The following is a 19,224-nucleotide window of genomic DNA, read 5'->3' on the forward strand; positions in this document are numbered from 1 at the left end:
ATTCTAGGTATTCGGGAGGTAACTGGGGAGTCTCTGAAGAAATTGCTGCCAGTGCAACACCAGGTGGAGGGTGACAAGTAGAGACACATTCTGGAAACTGGACCGTTCTTGCTCGCCAATCGATCAGAGGATTGTGTTTCTCTAACCAAGGTATTCCTAGAATAATCTGAAACTGAGGGGCCCTGATCACATCGAACACGATCTTCTCATGGTGTCCATCTTGACTTACTAGCGTCACTTCTTGAGTGGTATGCGTTACTGGCCCGGAGGCTATCTCTGTACCATCCACCGTAGTAATGACGTCCTTTACAGCCTTGGGACAAAGAGTTAGATTCATCCTCAAAACCATTTCATGATCCACATAATTGCCGATGGCACCGCTGTCGACGTAAGCTTCAATTGCATGTAATCGATCCGGATTATCAGGGCTAATGAGGACCATAGGTATCACGAAATGCGAGGTCACGGAACTGGTTTTCACGCTCGGCAAGAGGACCTCTATTCTTGTCGGGCGAGGTCATTTCCCTGCTCAGAGTTTGTAACTTTGGTAACTGCAGCTCCTACTGCCTTCTTGGCAGGTTTCACCGGACAGTCTCGAAGAAAGTGCCCTGAGTTTCCGCAATAGAGGCATAATTGCAACTGTTTTCTCCTTTCCCGCTCCTTTTGTGTTAGAGGACCTTTCAGACCCCCTATTTGCATGGGTTCCCCGGAGTCTACTCCTTTGGAAGGAGTTGGCGGTTTGGAAAATACTCGAGCATCAAACTTGGAACGATCGGCCTTCCTGTTCTGCAGTCTGTGATCTATTTGAACGACTAAGTCTATATAGTCCGAACAATCTTGTGGGGGATTCACTACTTGGGCTAACACATCTTTGAGCTCTTCGCGTAGACCTCTATAAAACAGCGTAATCCTTTTGTCCTCAGGCCAGTGAGTTTCCACTATCAGTCTGTTGAAAGACACAATATAAGCCAAAAGGTCTTGATTACCTTGTCGCAACGAAAGAAGCTCATTGTCCAAGGCCTGCCCCTGTGAATGTCTTGCGAACAGTTTTTCCATACTGAGCTGAAAAGCTTGAAAATCATGGAGGACCGGATCATCTTGATTTACTAGAGGGATCGACCAGTCTGCCGCATTGCCACTAAGGTACGAAAGCACAAAAGCTACTTTAGCTTGATCAGTTGGAAAGGCTGCTGGCCGGCATAAGAAATGCAACCGGCACTGATTGATAAATACTGCAAACCTCTTTGGGTCACCAGAAAATCGTTCGGGCGGAGCCAGAGGTACATTCCCAGGTAGGTTGATCTGCACTGGATTCATAGAGGATGTAGAAAGAAGATTTCCCCCAGATGCGGGTAACGGGGTCTGTCCGGCTTGTGACTGTAGCAATTGTCTAGCGAGATCATCTGTTCGCTCCTTGGAAATAATCAGTTCCCTTCTTAGAGCGTTCGTTTCCTGACGGGCTGCATGCACTTCTGCCCTTAGTTCCCCAAGTAACTGGGCTAGCTGGTCGGTATCCGAGGTTTCCATAGCGCCTGGACGGGAGTTTTGTGGTAGGCTTTGCGTTCTGTAACGCTCACCTGATTCCCGTAGAGGCGCCGGTCTTGACTGGGCGTATACCGTATCTTCAAAGGTGATGTGTAACACACGGCTGGCTCTTTGGGCTGGACCTCTGTGCACTGTATGTCTGGCTCGAAGGGTAAGATGTCTGCAGATAGAAAATGTGGGATTAATGAACTGGGTTATTGAATGTCTCTCTCTTCTTCCCTTTCTCTTCTCCTGTAGAACCCCAAAGGTTAACGCTCTCACCTTAGGTAAGTGAACGCCGTGCTCTCCATCTGCCTCGAGGCAGGGTGCTGTAACCAGTTTCTTCACTGGATAAGGGGAGCAGGCCTCTTGACTTCAGAGGACTGCTGTCCCTTGGTTACTGCACGAACGGTAAGTTTCGAGTAATTCTAATGTCTTTAAAGTCTTTAGTAATGATGTCTCTTGTTTTGCAGGGTTCCGGCGATGGCGGATGGCGGGCTGAAGTGAGTTGAAGATGGAGCCCGTGTGATCAATAGAAGCGCCTGGAAGCACGTAAGTAAGCGCTTGTTGCCTGCTTCACGATGCGCTCTAACTGTCTTTTTATTTTGCAGGTACAAGTTCGGGGCGGCTGCAGGGTGCCGGAATACCCACTGGGTTAGATGTGGAAAGGAGTAATGGCACGTGAGTATTAAAGTTCCCCAATGTCTTTAAACGCACCTTGTTTTGTCTTTCAGATGCGGGATGCGGCGCCGAAGGCCTCCGGAGCGTGCGAAGAGTTGGTAAGCTTTTGTCTTTCAGATGCCAGAATGCAGTGTGAAGACCTCCGGAGCGCACGAGGAGTAGGTAAGCCTTCGTCTTTCAGATGCCGGAATGCAGCGCGAGGCGTTGGTGACAGCCGATGGACCAGGTAAGTGAAGAGCTGTCACTGAAGACCGTAATGCTAACCTGTTCTTTCTTGTCTTTATAGGTGTTGCTGAAGACTGGATTCAGAATGGTAAGCCTTTTTCCTTAGGCCCAGGATCAGATGCAGAAGACACGATGAGCGTTCTGCTGCTGAGGATGCAGAATAACGCAAAGCAAGATTCATCCATCGGGTGTGGTTTAAATAGCCTCTTGTAGTGCTTAGGTGTCTCCTTCCACAGCCACGCCTAGGTAAGAAAAGAGTTCCTGCTTTCCAGAAGAGTTCCAGTGTTCTGAATCTAGGGAGTGGCTCCTGCCCCACCCAACAGGAAAAGTAGTTCCAAACAGAAGAGGATCAGAGACTCAACTGGCAGGCAAGTAAGCAGCATGGTCTGCTGCAGGTAAGTCCACCCAAGCATTATGAGCCCGGCGCTTACAGCGCTGGGACTGGGCATATTTATGAGCCTGGTGCCACTGGCGCCAGGACTGGGTCCAAAAGGTCCCAATTGGGACTGGTTGGCACTCGGAACCTGGGTTATGGATCTGCTTCCAAGGGAGTTGGGAAAACCCTGACCTTTTGGAAGCAGAGATCATGACATTCCCAGCTTGCGCTGTTCCTCCCAGCCTAACAAAGACGAGCCTTCTCGTGTGACAAACACATCTGAATCACAACTTCTGCCCTTATACTTAATCATTGCTTGGAACTTGCCTAACACGTCTATCTTCACATTTTCATAGGCATATGGTTCTATGCCGTGCTCCTTCAAATCTTCTACCTTCTTTTGCAAACAGACTTCATATGTTTTCCTCGAAATCAGCGTCCATGGAGAGCAACTATCCACCTTTAATGCCACTACTCTTCCGTTCATCATAAACACATCAGTTGGAGCACTTCGCTTGCCGGATAGTTCTGATACTTCCAAAACGTGTTTGGTCTGAGTCAGCTGGGCAACATCTGCGTTTTCTTCTTGCTCTGAGATTCTTGCACTAGACCCTATGCACTGCACTTGTCCCGATTCTCTACATACTCTGGCGAAATGTCCTTTTTTCTTGCACTTCAAACAGAAAATGTTCTTTGCAGGACAAAACGTGCTCGTAGAGATATGGAGATTGCTACCACATTTGTAGCATTTGACTTCCCTGCTCAAATTAATTTTCTTGAATGCTCTCACAGCTGCTACTTCACCTTCTGTTTTTTGCACTTTTCATCATGGACATGTATTTGTGTGTCTGTTCCATTCCTCTTGCAATCTCAATTGCCACTTCTAAAGTCACATTGTTGGTTAACAACCTCTCTTGTATTTTCATGTTGCTCGTGCAACGCACTAATTGATCCCGTATCAATGAGTCGGTCAGCACTCCGAATTCACACGTGTGACTTAAGGATCTTAGCGCTGCCACAAAATTTTCCACTGGCTCCTGTGGTTCCTGAATTCTTTGAAAGAATTTGTGCCTTTCAAATGTAGTGTTTTTCTTTGCCTCAAGTGGATTTCCAATTTTCTTTCAGCCATTACGTATTGATCCATATCACTTTGCCCCTCTAGTGGGGGCTGAGGCAACCCATCATAGACACTACGACCCTCAGTGCCCAGGTTGTGAAGAAGAATCGCTTCTTTCCTTCCTGCAACAAATTTGTCACCCCCAATCGCAACCAGGTAGGTATCAAAAATCTTCTTCCACCTGTCCCACCTTATTGGTGGTGCTCCCGGCTCAGATAGGAAAGGTGGGGGCGGGGCCATGCTAGCTGCAGCCATAATGAATATGGGTTGTCACTTCCTCAACCTAGCCAGACAACCTTGCTTGTTTGTCCCACAAAAGTAAATTGTAATTGTCTCTAAATGCCTTCACCACGGCTTCCTGATACTCAATTGCAACACTTTCTCTGTGTGCACTTTCCAGCTGTGGGCAACATCAATGTTCATGTGCTGTGAAGCTTTCACATAAAGATCCCTTTGCTTCAAAATCCTTTTCCTCTTTTTTTTTTTCTTTCTGGGACCAGTTGGGCTTGTTTTCCCTTTTTGCTGAGGGCGTATCCCTCTTGAGCTCCAGAGCCGTCAGCCGCCCCTGCCTCCCCTCCTCCTCACCTCGATGTGTGCTGCCTGGGGCACTGCTGCTCAAGCGGCCCTGCTGGGTCCCGGATGCTGGTTCGGCAGCCTTACCAGCGCTGCCGCTCCACCCAGCCCTGGGCCTCCAGCCTTCCGCGCTGGGAGGGGCTGGGGTGGCGCTGCGGGCGGCCTCTCACGACGGCAACGAGTTTACTTCTCGCTCGCCGCGGCCGTCTGTGATCCTTGGCGGGCCCCCTCGTCCTCGTCGCCAATGTAAGAATTCAAACGGAGGCGAAAGATGTTGAAGGCAAGGTAAGTTTATTCAGTAAAGGGGCCCGCCGTGCCCTCCTACATCTGAACTGCGCCAACCGTTCACTGGGTCACGCGAACCAAGCTCTGTACGAAAACAAGGAGAATGGCTCGCGTGCCCCAGCGTTCTCTAAATACATTCTCTACACTGCACTCACCAAGGATCTCTTTATTAACTAACAGGCCAGCAGCCCTTTGAAGCTCAGGCTGTGAATGGGCTACTGTACTTATGTTTATGAGGCTCCACTGGCCATTAGGCAGTGCTTGGACTTTGAGGTTGCTGTGTGAAAAATGTGATGTAGAGTAAGCATACATTGAGCTATTTTTTTAACATTACTGCATCCGCGCCTACAACACTGCAAATCGGAAATATTTAAAATCAGCTGTTTGCATGGAACGGCTTAATGCTCCCTCTTCTCAGTGCCCTTCCTCCACTCTTCTCTGTCACCCACGTGCACACCTTTATCTCGGTCTACCATTGTAGAGTCAAACACACATTTAAGGCGTATACCCCATTTTAAATGTTGTAAATAGATTATACTAGGTCGTTGTGCTCTTTTTTTTTTTTTTACGAAATAATTAAATATATAAATAGTGAGATTTCCTGTGGCCATACATGTTTGATACATTGTAGCTGCAGTACGCCTTGCACTAAGCAATATAATGTTTTATATGATAATGCCTTGGTTTGTTTTCCTTTTCACCTGTAAAGAAGATAAACGTGTCAGTAATATCTTTAAAATGCAGGTTTGAATTCTCATTTGCTTTTCCAGAAGCTGATGTTTCATGTAATAATGCACTCTTGTGTCTCCCCAGTTCCAAGGGAATCTGGCAAATCTACAGAAAAGAAGAGGAAAGAACAAGCTTTGAAGGAGAGTAAAAAGAAAAAGAAAGAAAAAGAAGCTTCACCAAACTACTTTATATCCCTTCCAATTACAAACCCAAAGGTATGTATGTGGGTGTTTCTCTTCACCAACCCTCCACCAAATATGGCCTGATATCTGTTGGCTAGTTTACCTCTTGCTACTCGATAATTTGTGTATGTGGTGGATCCCATAATGCGTCGTATTTCAACGCTATCTCCTCTAATGACACTCCACACCTGAACTAAATCTCCCTCAATTACTCTTCCTGCTCCTTAGAACCCCCCCTGTATGCTGTATAGGCCTAGAGATGCCTCCTTCAACGTTCTTTGTGGCCTGGCCTTGACACTTCCAAAGTCCCTGTATGCTGCCTTTGAGCTGCTTCCCATCTATCGCCTACTAGTGCTCATTGATCTCAAGTAACGTGTATGAGCTCTGAGGATGCCTGGTATTTTGAGGACTCCCAACATGAAGCCCTTGACCTCGAAGCAACCCTTCTACACCAGGGGGGCTTGAAATGTCTTCTAGCATCAGCGTTGGAGGTACTCCTCCATCCGTCCACTCCGTATATGGAAAATCAATAGTCTTATCCACCTGAGTAATAGAATTCCCCTATAAAACAACTCTACATCTAGCTATGGACAGCTTGAGTAGCTGGAGTCTCGGAGCCAGCTGTTCACAGCGATGTTGCTAGGAGGAATACAGTGGTTATCTCTTGAATATTATCCTTACTGGTAGCCCTTTGTCTGATGATGCAATGCAGAGAACAGTTTCCTGCCATTGAGTGGCCAGAGCACTCAGAAGATATGTAGGCCGCAGCATGCATCACCACAAGAGGTACAGGCACACCCGGATATGTGGTGACAGATCTTTGAAGAATGTTTTAATTCTGCCTTTTTCAAAACTGTGTTTTTCGGATTTACACTTTATTTTATGCTGGTCCTTCCCCTAACTTCCTCTGCTCTCCGACTCGCCACAACCTTCATTCACCCTTACCTCTATTCACAATGTGACTTTTGGGATGCTTTCAAAATCCGATTTCAAAATCCAGTTTTGTAATCGGAGTTTGTACTCTTTTTCATAACATTTTTCATGAAATCTTTATGCTCTGTCGATGCTCATGAGTAAAGATGTCTATTCATGCCTTTAGGAAAAATGTAATAAACTCAAATACATCTTTTATTTAGTCCTTTGAGCATTAGCTTTTGTAATTTCCCACTGCTGTGCATAGTAACCAATTTAATTGTCATCGGTTTATCAGTATCTCGCAAGAACTATAGGCCGAATCGACTCTTCTGGGACTGACCTGCTGGTTGCTCTCGCTGCATATGCGCTTAACTCAATAGCTTTTGCACTGCCTTAGGGACATTCTCTGGGTTTTAATCTACTTTGTGGATTGCAGTTTCTCAGTTGAGATACTTGAAATGTTTTTATATACAGATGACATCAATAACTAGAAGTCTAAAAGGATGTTTTTAAACATCAAAATTATAGATTGGAGGGCTTTCCATCTTCCACACTTTGAGGTGCTTTGGTAATCTTTCTTTCCGTACTTGCTTCCGCTTGTGATCTCTATCACTCTCACACGCTCACTGTTCTTAGGGCTCTTTCCGTTGTTGTGATCTTTGACTCTTGGAGGCCTGGAAATAGGTGCACGCCGTGTGTGTCTGTTGTGAACTGATGGGACCGCACCGCCCCTTGCAATGATTGTTGTCTCATTTCTATAATGCCACTTTTTTGGTGGGATGGAATTATGTAGCCTTTGCTACTACAGTGCAGCGTTTCTTTCTTTCTCTTCCATCTCTGCTCCTAATCCCAGGTACAATTTCAGATAAATGGTTAAAACCGAATTCCCAGTGTTCCTTTCATCTTGTTTCTCAGCACCTATGTGTTAAGATTATAGATTATTAGAGCCGCATTTCCAGGTATTGCGCTCTCTTTGTTCGTTTTAGATGTATCCCCCCTTCCTGCACTTAGGTTGCTGAGCGTTGAAACAATCAAACCCAGCAGGATGTTTTCTGTAGACTTGTCAGCCATATTGAACCCATAGTTGCAAGGTCTTTAAATCAAATCGTTCAAGAAGACGGTTTTCTTAGCTACAGTTAGGCTTGTCAGTGCTCTAGTCCTATTGCTTCTCAGTGTAAGAACCACAACACCTACAGTTCTCTCGCTTCCTTACATCCCACTTGGTGCCTGTCTCCACATCCGCCTTTGGTCAGGATTTTCAATTGGCATGTCTTCAGCATCTCCAATTCCCCTTTTCCGTCAGAGGCCATCTGGCAATGGTTTCTGTCGCTCGTTTTTTCCCAGAGATTGGCTGCATCTTCTCACCTTGCATTCTGGTTAACACGCTTTCCCCTGATTGTTCCAGGGGAATCCACAGGATAGCTCACCTGGTGGTATCTGTGCACTTCTCACAATACTGCTCTTCTTTTGTGGGAGCGGAAGCTGGTACGTCAGGTGAAGCAGTCAGCATTGTTTCCATCAGCATCACTTCCTTTTACAGTGGCCTGGTTCCTGGACTTTTGACTGTATTAAAGTATTCAGTTCACTTGGTTCTTTTTTAAAACACTATCATTTTATTTGATTGTTTAAAGCTCAGACCTAGCTCGAGTGCAGCAGAGCGCTCTACAAGGTGTGGGTAGCCAGCGTTTGGGCTGGTGTGTTTTAACAGTAGTGGAATACTGTGAGTTGCAGTCTGTGAATTCATTAAGATTCGTTCTTGGTCAGGTCTTTTTTAAAAAGCCACGTTTTGAGAGATTTGTGACACTGCAGAATTATGGGGGCATTTCGATTAGATAGCGGGCACGAGTTTCAGAGAGTGGATGTGTGACAAGAGAAGGATTGTTTGCAGGTCCTCTTTTTGTGGACGAATTGGGATTCAAGACGGTTGGTCAATTTGCAGCACAAGGAGCATGTGCTACTAGATATGTGCAGCTTAGCGCCAAGTAAACTGGTGTCCTATTTGTGACTGCTTTGTAGATGATACATGCAGTCTTGAACAGTATCCTGCTTGAAGCTGAAGCATTCTGTCAGATGCCATCTGGGAATGGTTTCTGTTGCTCCTATTTTCCAGAGGTTGGCTGCATCTTCTCCCTTTGCCTTGCCTTCGGGTTAACAAGCTTACCCTTGCTTGCTCTGTATGTTGAGTGGGGATATCTCACTTGATGACATCTGTGCACTTCTCCACCTGCTGCCCTCATTTGTGGGAGTGGAAGCTGGGACGTCTGGTAAAACAGTCAGCATTGTTTCCATCAGCATCTCTGCTTCTTGCAGTGGTCTTGCTCCTAGATTCAACAGTCCCATTCAAAATCACTGTTCTAATCGGATCCTCCCGCTACCCAATCAAGTGGTCATGACCTTGACAGAAATGCACATTTCGAATGGATTGTGTCCTCCCACGTATTCCTCATCTTATGATAAATCGTTATCTCCAGCTTTGCTGCTTTGGGAAAAAAAATTCTCGGCAGAGGGCGCTGTGCTCGAGGTCGTGGCGTCGATTGTCCCTCGACGTACTCTGTACTCTGTCGACATCACCGATGGTATAAATAGCTCGAGCCACGCCCGTTGCTTCAGTTCCGTTTTTCCAATCGCTTCGCTATCGAGAACGGCGCGCTTCTATTTTCTGTGAAGAAAATGTCGTCATCTTCGACACCTTCGACACCCAGAACTGGGTTTAAAAAGTGTGCAGATTGTGGATCTAAGATGTCGAACACCGATCCTTACCGGATTTGTCTCTGGTGTCTCGGTTCCAGTCACCGAACCAACGACTGCGGGTCCTGCCAATATATGACCGAAAAAGCTCTTTGTGAGAGGAGAGGTAAACTGTCAGTGGGGAGGGAGGCCTCAAAAAAGGTTTTGTCAAAAAGAGACAATAAAGCGACTGATTCTAAGGAATCGGATCGCCATAGACATTCGAAGAGATCTCGATCTAGGAGTAGATCGAGACACTCTTCGTCGTCATCGAAAAAAATGAAGAGGAGACATAGATCTCCCTCATCATCTTCTTCAGAGTCGACCGAAGAAATTCGTTGTCCGACTAAATCGGATTCTCCCAGTAAGTGGGAAGAATTCCGCAAAAAGATGATGGAGGTTTTCGAGAATGCAGCCCGAACCCCTCGAAAGACCCTCGAAAAAGCCATACCCCTAAAGTCGCTCCATTGGACGACAAAGGGAAGTCCAAGGCTACCATGGCCAAGACCGGTAGCGTCGAGGAATCCAAAAAACCTCGAGTCGCCGTAAAACCGTAGAAGACTCTTCGAGAGTCGAGCACCTCTCCAGTGCCATGCAAGAAACACTAGTCGTTGAAGACTTCAACAACTTCGTCGACGCCCTCGACGTCGATAATTTCGATGCCAAAGCCAAATGCGTCATCGATGCCATTATCGAAGTCATCTTCGAAAAACTTCGAAGACTTCAAAGACAACCTCGAAAACTTTGAGGGATTTGCCATTTCCTTCGAAGCAGATGGAAGAGGAAGAAATGAGATTCACTCCTTTGCCCAGGTCAGACTTTTTCAAATCTATGTCAGCAATCTATGAAGAGTCTGCTTCAGAAGAAGACGAGGTTACTCCTTTGTGAGTTACTTATGGTACAAGACAAGTTCTTGAGGAACTTATTGACCAGGAATCTAGAATGAGAGACCTGAGTGATACTCTACATTCTGCCAGTGGAGTTTACACATCCCCAGAATTATAGTTCGCCAAACCTGATCCTGCAGAGTATGCACATGCTGGGTACAGGGGTCTTATGACCAGGGTAGTTGAATATATGGGTTGGGGTAATACGTCACCCATTTTTGAACAAGATGACATGACGGAAATAATCATCAAGGGACCTCAGAAAGATCCTGTTCTCCCTTTTCACCGGGCCCTTCAAAGGACTGTGGAGAAAAACTGGGAGAAACCAGAAACTATTGCTGCTGCAGATAGCACTTTTCCAAGAAAATATAGACCAGCTGGAACGGATCCTGAATATTTGAATAAACATCCGACTCCATAGAGTTTAGTCATTCAGGCAGCATCTACTTCAAAACAAACTGCTTATCCAACTATCCCTCCAGATAGAGAGGATAAAAAAATTGATGCCTGGGCACGTAAAGTTTTCACGTCAGGCAGTATGGCACTTAAGTCGGCAAATGTCACCTGTACCCTAGCCAGGTTTACCCATACCCTGTGGGACTGTATTTCGGCGGCGGCTGATCATATTCCGGAAGGCGAGGAAAGGGAAGGCTTCCTGAATATAGTCAAAGACGGGAAGGAGGCAATGGGGGAATGTCTCCAGTCTGGACTGGATACTGCTGATAGTATCAGTAGATCCATGGCTGCAAGCGTTGTGCTACGCAGATTTGCGTGGTTGAGGAAGTTGGGATTTGCACCAGACGTGCAAGCTAGACTCCTCAACATGCCCTTTGATGGCTCGAGGCTCTTTGGCAGAAAGGCTGATGAAAGCCTAGAAAAACTTCAGAACTCGAAAGCGGCAGCTAAATCACTTAGCGCCTCTTTGCGCCAGCCTCTAAAACCCTATTCAGGCTCATCTTCCTGGAGGGGTCGTTCTTTTTGATACTACTCCTCTTTTGGTAGAGGAAAAGGACAGGATTCTCCAAGGGGCAAAAGAAACTTCCCTCGTGGAACACGAGGAAGAGGTGCAAAATCAGCCTCAGGAGCGGCATCTGTACCCTCAGCCATTCCTGCAGCTGCCTCCAAATCCCTCTGAGACCTTGGTACACAAAACACCAGTGGGAGGCAGGATCTCTCAACATCTGAAGGAATGGTGGGGCATTACCTCAGATGCTTGGGCACTGGAAACAGTAGCCCAGGGTTACTGTCTCCCCTTTCTGAAAAGGCCTCAGAATCATCCACCGGGAGCCAACTCCGCCAAAATTCCAGATCCGCTCTTGTTGCAGGAAATTTTAACCCTGCTAGAGAAAGGTGCCATAGAACTGGTACCTGTAGCGGAGAGGAACAGGGGTTGGTACTCCCCATATTTTCTCATCCCAAAAAAGGACGGACGACTGAGACCCATCTTGGACTTGAGAAACTTGAACAAGTTCCTCAGGAAGGACAAGTTCAAGATGGTGACTCTTTCTCAGATCCTTCAGGCTCTCCAACTGCAAATTTGGTTGGTATCATTGGACCTTCAGGATGCTTACTTTCATGTGCCAATCCATCCAAAGCACAGAAAGTACCTGAGGTTCGCGATTGGCAATTCTCATTATCAGTTTCGAGTTCTGCCATTCGGGTTGACCTCCGCCCCGAGGGTTTTCACCAAACTGTTGGCGGTTGTGGCATCAAGTCTCAGGAGAGGAGGTATTCACATATATCCCTACCTGGACGACTGGTTGATCAGAGCAAGTTCTCCAGAACAAGCTCAGGAACATCTTTCGATCACCTGCCACTTCCTCCACAAACTGGGCTTCTCCTTCAATTTCAAGAAGTCCCACATGATACCATCCCAGAAACTCCAGTTTATCGGAGCAGTCTTGGCCGCTTCATCGGGAAAAGCCTCGCCTCCCGAAGTGAGAGCTCTCCACATCCAGCAGATGGTAACGAAGTTTCAGAATGCCCAACATCTACCGGCCTTCGATTTTCTCAGGTTGCTCAGGTTGCTCGACCTCATGGCATCCTGCATTTTGCTAGTACCAGAGGCCAAACTTTTGTTAAACATTATTGTTTGGACACTGCCTCCTCTAACTAGGGTTCATTTGCAAAGGCAGTTCTGCATTCTGTCCACGAAAACTGAAATTAGTACTCCCACCTCCAAAAATTGCTACTACTATGGGAGCCTATCACAAGATGAGGAATATGTGGGAGGACACAATCCATTCGAAGAACAAGTTACTTACCAACTGTAACGTTCTTTCGACTGGATGTTCCTCCCACGTATTCCTTATCGACCCTCCCATCCTACCCCACAGTACAGTTTACGTTTTCTTACACTTTCCTCTCACGAAGAATGTATCGGTCATGGGACACGCCTGGGTGTTCCTCCTATATATATATATATATATTTCATCGAAAAAACAGAACTGAAGCAACGGGCGCGGCTCGAGCTATTTATACCATCGGTGACGTCAACAGAGAACGGAGTATGTCGAGGGACAATCGACGCCACGACCTCGAGCACAGCACCCTCTGCCGAGAATTTTTTTTTCAGAAGCAGCGAAGCTGGAGATTACGATTTATCACAAGATGAGGAATACGTGGGAGGACCAGCCAGTCGAAAGAACGCTACAGTTGGTAAGTAACTTGTTCTTCTCTTGTTTTGGGGAGAAAAGGAGGGCGCTTCACTAAATAACCATTCAGGTGTTTGTCAACAAAAGCAATGACCCTTGAAAAACATTTCTGTATTTAATCAGTAAAGAATGTATTCAATTTCGAGACAATACAGTAATAAATGTACAATTAATGAAGACCGCTTGTGCAAAGTCTTCTACTCTCCATTAATTTAAACACAAACTAAAATAATAAAAAATTTGATAAATCAGAATCATGAACGAAATCCTAAACGAATGAGATAAATCAAAATCATGAACAAGTAGAAATGAACACTTCAAATTACCAATTCACTCTAACACCAACCACATGCATACCTCACCTTCTATTCCATCACATACTCACACATTCAACTAAAAAAATGCTAAACAGCAAAGAATTCGAAAACCATTAATTATCAAAAATATATTGCACAGTGATGAATCCTGGCTGGCATTTGCTTTTTTTTCTTATAGCTAAATGGCACAATGTATCGAATTGAAACTAAAGTCCAACTGGTAAAGCACCAATCAGAAAAAAGCTGAAAGCTCGGCCAACTCGAGTTTCGGCTAGGTCAATTTTGTTTCATCGAAACTTCTGCCTTCATCAGGGCCACCATACACAATTCCATGCAAGAATTGGTTCTTTAAAAAAGAAAAGTTGAAAACTACAAAGGAATAAAAATAAAATGGACAACACAGCAAATTACCACTGACTGCATACTGTGATGTCCAGACAAAAAGTAACATCTTGGAACCCATCCGTCCCGGCACATGCGAGTGAATTTCTGAATGGTGTGTTTAAATAAATGTGCATCAACACATTGCACGCTTTTCCAGTGTCTCAAACCATTCCTCGTGTTACACCGGCAGGCCTGGACTGGCCCACTGGGGCACCGAGAGTTTCCCCGCTAGGCCGTGGGACACAGAGCCTCTTTTCTTGGGGGAAGGATACATAATTCAAATCATGCACATCACGCAGGCCAGTGTGAACCAGCCTGGTTGTGATTCGTGGGCATCGCTGCATGATTCTTCCCGGCATGCCCGCCTTTGGATTATTTGGGCTTGCGCCTGCCACACGTGCCCCAGAGTGTTTGCATGTGCAGGTGCGGCTCATGAATGTGCCGATGTGGTGTACAGTGCTCCTATGACAGGAAGGCGAGCTGCATCCGTTCGGCAATCAGGAGGCAGCACATTGAACTGGCGAGCTGCTGCGATTCGAGGCTGGGGCTGAGGGCAGCAGACCTGAAAGGTAAGGGTTAGCGCCACACTTTTTTTCTTTTTTTAGTTAGAAAAACATCAAATTTTGACCTGAATCGATACATGATGGCTATGTGCCCCATAGTGATGTTGTAGATTCTGATTGCACAGTAAAATTGGGCAAGTAATGAGGCCCTTAAATACAATCTAGAGGCCTGCAAGGCGCAAGATGAAGCAAAAAGTTTCAGCGCTTCGTCAAAATGTTTATTTATGACCTGCCTTCACTACGGCATAATGCGTGTGCAACATAATTGCTAAAAGGGACATATAAACCTGTTGTCGTGAAGTCATTTATCAATGTAACTAAGAATGCGCACAGTCAGCCTTGGCAATCGGCAGTGCATGGCCTCGATGCAGTAGTTGTAGCAAATGCATTTCCTGATATGTTTACTTTTGAGGGCCTGGGCCTTTAGAGCATACAATCAATTCTACAGACTTTTAAAATCCCATGGAAGTTAAGGGGCACGGAGCCTTCGACTTCAAAGGGCCTCTCTTCTATTCTTGTAAAAATATGTTAGAAAATAAGGGCAACTGAAAAAGCTGATCTTTCCCAACATCGTGGGAAACAAGCAATCCACTAACACAAATGCAGTGACCGTGGATGTCCAGAGGATGGCATTTTGGGGGCACTCTGAAAAACGTGTATTATCACTTTTCAGGGTCAGCTTTGCAGTGCTTAACTATCATTGTTTGGTTGGGGGTCACAGTCTCTGCTGCCCCGCCTCAGCCCCAGAAAGACATTGTTTGGCTTGGGGAAGGAAGCCTGTGGTGAAATAGCAGGGGGCAGCAGAGTAGAAAAACAATCGGCAGCAACGAGAAGCGAAAGGTCGTGACCATGTTTCCATAAATGTTTGTGTCTTAGTAGTTTTTTGTTTGGAGGGTTGTACTAGGCCGGAGGTTTGGTGGACACATATACGTATCTGGGAGGATGGTTGCATTTAGCCCTGATGTAGGCTGAGGAAGACTAACTGCAGTTAAATTCACGATGACTGAGGAGGGAGTTCGGTAGTGTAACTATGCTGCAAGAAAAGCCCCCACATTTGCACGGCTTAATGATCAATAAAAAACCTTTTGCATTCATTTCTGCAACGTATTACCAGATGGTGTGTACGCTGTTTGGAGGGAGGGGTTTTGGATATAGAAAACTGTAACTTATGTTCCAGCAAATGCTTTAAGTGTGACAGGACCACAACAACCCACCAGCATCCCTGCAGCATTGGAGCTTCCCCAGACATTCTTTTTGTATTTTATAGAAAAACAAAGTCCCATAGTTCAATCCTCATCTCATGCTGGCCCTCCTCTCAAACTCTAGGAAAAGATGTGGAACTTTTGACCAGGAGACGAGTCTTGGTTTTCAATATCACCAATACTGTGTGATCTTGGGCACATTATGGTATCTTTGTGCTTCAATCCAATTATATGATAATTCATCATTTGTTTGCAGGCTTGCTTAAACAAAGCACGATATGGAATTAGCACTTTGGGTGTACTGAATATTATGGGTGGACTGGCTTACAGAGAACTCTGGAGATTTCCTGATGGGCCTCTTTTGTGCGGTTATCTATTTTATTTGCACATTTTCTCATGGGAAAGGGACGGGGCTTGCTCACATTGTGTAATATAGGGCCACTTTAAAGAACATTTCCAGGGCCTCTTTTGGTTCCCAGTCCACCCCTGTCCACCGGACCACCCCACTAGTGCAAGCATGCCATCAACTGAAAAAATAACAGTCCCCACCTGTCGTGGACTGGATCTAATACCTTTTTTCACCAAAGCACATTAGTGGATGCCCACTGTGCAGCCCAAGCCACACCAAGGAGTGCGTAAAGACTCTGTCTAGCTGCATCGGCAAAGTATCTTGTGCCAAATCAATGTGTTCAAAGCGGGATTTGCTGTTTGAGACTAGTGAGGCACTGCTCAGTGTAAGGGTCCTGTCACTCCTTCCAAACTGTGTGCAAATCAGGTAAGACCTTAGCTATAGATGGTCTACATTGAAGCTATTGTGCTCCGGTCTCTCCGGTATAGTGGGAGCTGAAACCTAGTGCCACTTGCCCCATGTGAATCAAGTGGTAACAAAATCTCTCTCCTCCCTGCATGAATGTTGAACCTTTTTATTCCTTGTTAACGTGTGGACTGATGTTAAATATAGATCTCAAGCCTATTGGTGGGCTCGGCCATGTCATACACCGAGAGGATGTTGCTCACTGAAATGAAACAAAATAAAGAACAAATATTTGAGGTCAAACGTGCAAGCACCTAGCCAAGATTGCAGGGACTTTGTTTTCAGTGTGCGTTCCACGTCCCCTCTAATTGAAGTCAAAAGTATTGAATACAATGAATTGAAAGGGACTAGTGACATACTGCTAAGTACCGGCTTTCCCCTCTTTCTTAACTGAATAGTCTGCTGAGGGACGCACCGCGACCGTTTGGGTGCCGTGTGCTACCGTTGTTCGAGTTAACGCCTTCACAGAGACTAAAAAGGTATTTTCTGGTTTGGGAGTGGCAGGCTGTGTCACGTGATGTAGAATCCCCTCATTGGGCCTACGAAGGACTGGATTTGGCCATCTTTGAATGGAGTCGGTATTCTGCTTTCGCTGAATCTAAAAGCATTTTCCGGATGAGGCGGGTGAACCATGTCACATGTTGTGAAAGCCCCTCACATGGCCTGAGTCGGACTGAGTTCGGCCCTCTTAAAGTGGAGCCTCACTGTCTGGCATTGTACTGTGGTGACACATTATATGTTGCCAAAATTGTAGATCAGCGCTCGATCGCTGAAAGAAGATCCTCTACCTCTGTGCCAGGAACCAACAACAGCCCTTGCAAAGGAAGTGTCCCACATTTTTCATTATGTACAAGTGTTATTTATTTGACTGCACAGTATACTGCAATGTTCTTGTTGTTATAGGCAGCTGGCCAGTATCCCATACATTATATGCTGTCATTTAGCTCTACAAATGATAAATCCATTTCTGTTCTAGAGTGAGCAATCCATTTACTATTGGATTTACTATTGGAAACCCATGGACATCAGGTGTAAGGTGGTCTTGCACAAACCAGGTTACATTGATTGGTCCATGGCCTTTCTCCACAAAGTGTTGAACTAAGGGAGCCGTTTAGACCTGGTTGCGGATTCTGCTGTGGTGTTCTGAAATTCTTACCGATACCTCTCTGTTGTCATACTTACGTACAGTAGGTTGCAAAGACATTTGATCCAATAAATCACATTTTTGGTATTGCAGTTGGAAAAGAAAATCAAGGTCCATTGGAATTTATTATGGACAAAGGTCCTCAATGTCACTGAAAGTGCACATCCTCTACAATTGGCGCACGAATGATGTCCTGTCAGTGGTGTCATCTCTATTCTTAATGCTGCTGGAATCGTGTTCTGTCCTTGTATATCCTGTGGGCCAATAAACTTGCCATGTACAAGTCTATCTTTAATATTCTTGCCTTGCTTTAAAGCAAATGGAGGTAAACCTGGTGCTAGTGTGACTAAGGGCCAGTGTTTCTTCATTCGTTTTTTAATGCTAGTAGTATGTCTTGAAAAAGTAGTCAAACACACTGCCCTATCTTCGGCATCTTCTCGTGGCCGTGGGGTGAACAAAAAATTCCTGTTCGCAAATCTGTCTCTCTTTGTCGCATGTTTAATTGCTTTCCATGGATGGCCTCTTTCTCTGAGCTTCGATGACAATACATTGGCCTGCTCAGTGTAATCCTCTGTCAGTGCGCAATTACGTTGAGCTCTGAGAAATTGGCCTATTGGTAAAATATCCTTTAATGCTTGCAGATGTTGGCTTTTATAATACAGTAGTATGTTCCTGTCTGTTTGTTTTCTAAAAGGCTTAGTATACAATGCCCCCATTGTATGGCTGATCAGCAAATCTAAAAGGCTAATTCTTGGCTAGAGGTGTTGCATGTAAAACCCAGATTCAGGTTACATCCATTGAGCCATGTAACAAATTCACTGAGATAATCTGCGGAGCCTGTCCAGATGAAGAAGATGTCAATGAACCTTTGCCACTGTTGAATGTTTATTTTAATTTGTTTATTTGTAGAACGCTACTGCCATATGGGTTGTGTGGATATATGTGGTTCTCTTCGAAATCTACTATATGTATATTGGCTAAGCTAGGGGCGAAGGATGCCCCTAACGTGGTTCCTTTTCTTTGCAAGAAATATTGTTGCTCAAAGCAGAAGAAATTCTCACATAAACTTAATTGTAGTAGTGCTATGATGAAATATGTTGGCACTGGCTGGGGCCCCAGTCTTGCAGCCAATCTCTCACTTATGATTCTAATGACTTCTTCTTGGGGTATATTAGTATACAGTGACGTTATATCTAACATTACCATAATCTGCAAGGCATCATCAAATGGTGTACTGTCCAAGCTGTTAATTGCATCCATCGTGTTTTTAATATATGATCTTGATTCCCTTGCCAAGGGTTGTTGAAACCCAACCACGTATTGTCCCGCTGGTTCCAGGATAGAACCACACAGACACACAATGGCTCTAATTCATGGAATCATATGCGTGGAAAATAGGGGGCTTGCGTGCGAAATTGCATGCAACCACCAGTTTGTGTATTCATGGAACACAATGCGCAGGGCTTACCAGGGACTTGTGAGGAATATGCGCCGGTCCAACACGTCAATGCGACACCACAAACGCCTTGCGCAAGACTCCAAGCGAAGGGGTGTTGGGTCCTGTGCAGTCACCTAAAAAGGGGGCGGAACACATTTAATGGGGAACAACAAGCGAAAATATGGGTGTAATGAGGGATGTACCAAAGTAAAATCACCCATACGCACATAAAAACCTGTATTCATGGAATTGAACAGGGCTCGCCAGTTCTCTGTAAAATATTTGCAAATCCTCAAACACATACGCCACGCGATAGCGGGCGGATGCACAAAAACAAATGCATAAAAAGCCTGCGCGATCAACAAACGCGTGTATACAGCTACGATGAATGTACCATTTGTCGCAGCAGTGATCATGGGACGGCCAGGGCCTGGATCTTTCTACCTAGGACCAGCCTTTTTGGGATGCCTGATGACTCGGTCTATGG

At 45.5% G+C, this 19,224-nt stretch overlaps 1 protein-coding gene across 3 annotated transcripts in view; it reads left to right on the plus strand.

Annotated features, from left to right (window-relative positions):
• AKAP7 (A-kinase anchoring protein 7) overlaps nt 1–19,224 on the plus strand; it is a 1,276,362-nt gene that overhangs the window by 303,335 nt on the left and 953,803 nt on the right. For all 3 annotated transcript variants that reach the window (XM_069607402.1, XM_069607404.1, XM_069607403.1), the window contains exon 3: nt 5,595–5,725. In XM_069607402.1, coding sequence (XP_069463503.1) covers nt 5,595–5,725 — 131 coding nt within the window. The remainder of the gene's footprint in view (nt 1–5,594; nt 5,726–19,224) is intronic.

Source organism: Ambystoma mexicanum, chromosome 4q, assembly GCF_040938575.1.
Source record: "Ambystoma mexicanum isolate Mex_15411 chromosome 4q, UKY_AmexF1_1, whole genome shotgun sequence".
Taxonomy (NCBI): Eukaryota; Metazoa; Chordata; class Amphibia; order Caudata; family Ambystomatidae; genus Ambystoma; species Ambystoma mexicanum.